Below are 2152 nucleotides of genomic sequence, written 5' to 3'. Positions count from 1 at the left end.
CGGTGCTGGAGCTTAGTTGCTCTGTGGCATGTGGGATCTTCCCAGACCAGGAATCAAACCCATGTCTCCTGTGTTGGCAGGTGGATTCTTTACCACTGAGCCACAGGGAAGCCCTGATGCTCCCTAGTCTTTAGACTGAAGTCCTGCACTTTTGGCAGGATCCCAAATGTGCAGGATTTCAATCCCACAGAAGCAACATTATTTCTATCGTGTTGATTTGTCCCCATTGTGAAATCCATAACCGTCTGACAGGGTTGTTATAAAACAGATCCGTCAGAGAAGTGGTCAGGAATGCCAGATTCCATTTTATAGGATTCTATTTTCATTTTGTTGTCATAAAATGGATACTTAATACAAGAAATTAGGATAAGCTATAAGATAAAAACAGGTTTTCACTTTTGAGTGAACAAAGCTCCAATGCTTAGACAAAATGGCAAACTTCATAAACATTAAAACTTGAGTGAAAGTCATGATCAATATTTCTAATATGTGGAGGATGCCAGTTTGCTGCTAATTCCTGCTGCTCTTGTCTCTTCCTTCATAGATATATCAGCTACATGGAAGCAGGAAACAGAACAGGAGTTTCAGAGTTTATTCTCCTTGGGTTCTCTGAGGACCCAGAACTGCAGCCCCTCATATTTGGGCTGTTCCTGTCCATGTACTTGGTCACTGTGCTTGGCAACCTGCTCATCATCTTGGCCATCATTTTTGACTCCCACCTCCACACCCCCATGTACTTCTTCCTCTCAAACCTGTCCTTGGTTGACATCTGTTTCAGCACCAGCATAGTCCCCAAGATGCTACTGAGCATCCACACAGAGAACAAAGCCATCTCCTACATGGACTGCCTCACTCAGGTGTATTTTTCCATGCTTTTTCCTATCCTGGACACTCTGCTCCTGACTTCCATGGCCTATGACCGATTTGTGGCCATCTGTCACCCTCTGCATTACACGGTCATCATGAACCCACACCTCTGTGGTTGGCTGGTTTTTATTACCTGGCTCATTGGTGTCCTGACATCCCTCCTTCACATTTGTCTGATGAAGCACCTGACCTTCTGTAGAGATCCTGAAATTCCACATTTCTTCTGTGAACTGACACATATTCTTGAATTGGCCTGCTCTGATACCTTCCTGAACTGGACTTTGATATATTTTATGACTGGTGTTCTGGGTGTTTTCCCCCTCATTGGGATTCTTTTCTCCTACTCACAAATTGCTGCATCCATAAGGAAGATGTCCTCATCTGGGGGAAAGCAAAAAGCATTTTCCACCTGTGGGTCTCACCTCTCAGTCGTTTCTTTATTTTATGGGACAGGTGTGGGGGTCCATTTCACTTCTGCAGTGACTCACTCCCCCCAGAAAGTCTCAGTGGCCTCCGTGATGTACAGCGTGGTGACCCCCATGTTGAACCCCTTCATCTACAGCCTGAGGAACAAGGATGTGAAGGGAGCCTTCAGAAGGCTCCTCAACAGAACAACCTCTTGTTTGTGATAATTCCAATGGCTTCAGGACTAAGAGGTTCTGTGGGTTGTTGTTGTTCAGTCATCAAGTCCTATCTGACTCTTTGCGACCTCATGAACTGCAGCACACCAGGCTTCCCTGTCCTCCACTATCTCCCAGAGTTTGCTCAAACTCATGTCCATTGAGTCGGTGATGACATTCTTACTCTTGGAACTTCCCTGGTGGACCAGTGGTTAAGAATCCACCTTGCAATGCAGGGGACATGGGTTTAATTTCTGGCCCAGGAACTAAGATCCCACAAGCCATGGGGCAACTCAGCCCATGCATCATTACTACTTTCAAGCCCAGATGCCCTAGAGCCTGTGCTCCAAAACAAAAGAAGCCTGAGCACTGCAACTAGAGAGTAGCCTCCGCTTGCTGCAACTAGAGAAAAGCTCACGTGCAGCAAAAAAGACCAAGCCCAGCCAACAAAAAAGGAAAGAATTACTCTTGCATATCTCAAATCATCTTGTTTTTTTCACCCAATCTTGTAAGATCTGTGATTTTTTTTTCCTCTCTTAGTTTTTTTTGTTTGTTTGCTTGCTTGTTTGTTTTTTTGGCTGTGTCTCATGGCTTGCAGGATCTTAGTTCCCTGACCAGGGATTGAACCTGAGCCATGGCAGTGAAAGTGATGAGTCCCAACCACT

The 2152-nt window shown here is 45.3% G+C and overlaps 1 protein-coding gene across 1 annotated transcript; it reads left to right on the top strand.

Moving 5' to 3' along the window:
* Window positions 1-374: 374 nt before the first annotated feature.
* Window positions 375-1652, top strand: LOC102266986 (olfactory receptor 7D2). The gene has a single exon (XM_005908176.2). The coding sequence runs from the start codon at window positions 558-560 to the stop codon at window positions 1494-1496; it is 939 nt and encodes a 312-aa protein (XP_005908238.1). The 5' UTR covers window positions 375-557; the 3' UTR covers window positions 1497-1652.
* Window positions 1653-2152: the final 500 nt, after the last annotated feature.

This window comes from Bos mutus, chromosome 7 (assembly GCF_027580195.1).
Source record: "Bos mutus isolate GX-2022 chromosome 7, NWIPB_WYAK_1.1, whole genome shotgun sequence".
Lineage (NCBI taxonomy): Eukaryota > Metazoa > Chordata > Mammalia > Artiodactyla > Bovidae > Bos > Bos mutus.
The sequence above is the reverse complement of the archived record's forward strand: the minus strand, read 5'-3'. Positions and strand labels throughout refer to the sequence as shown.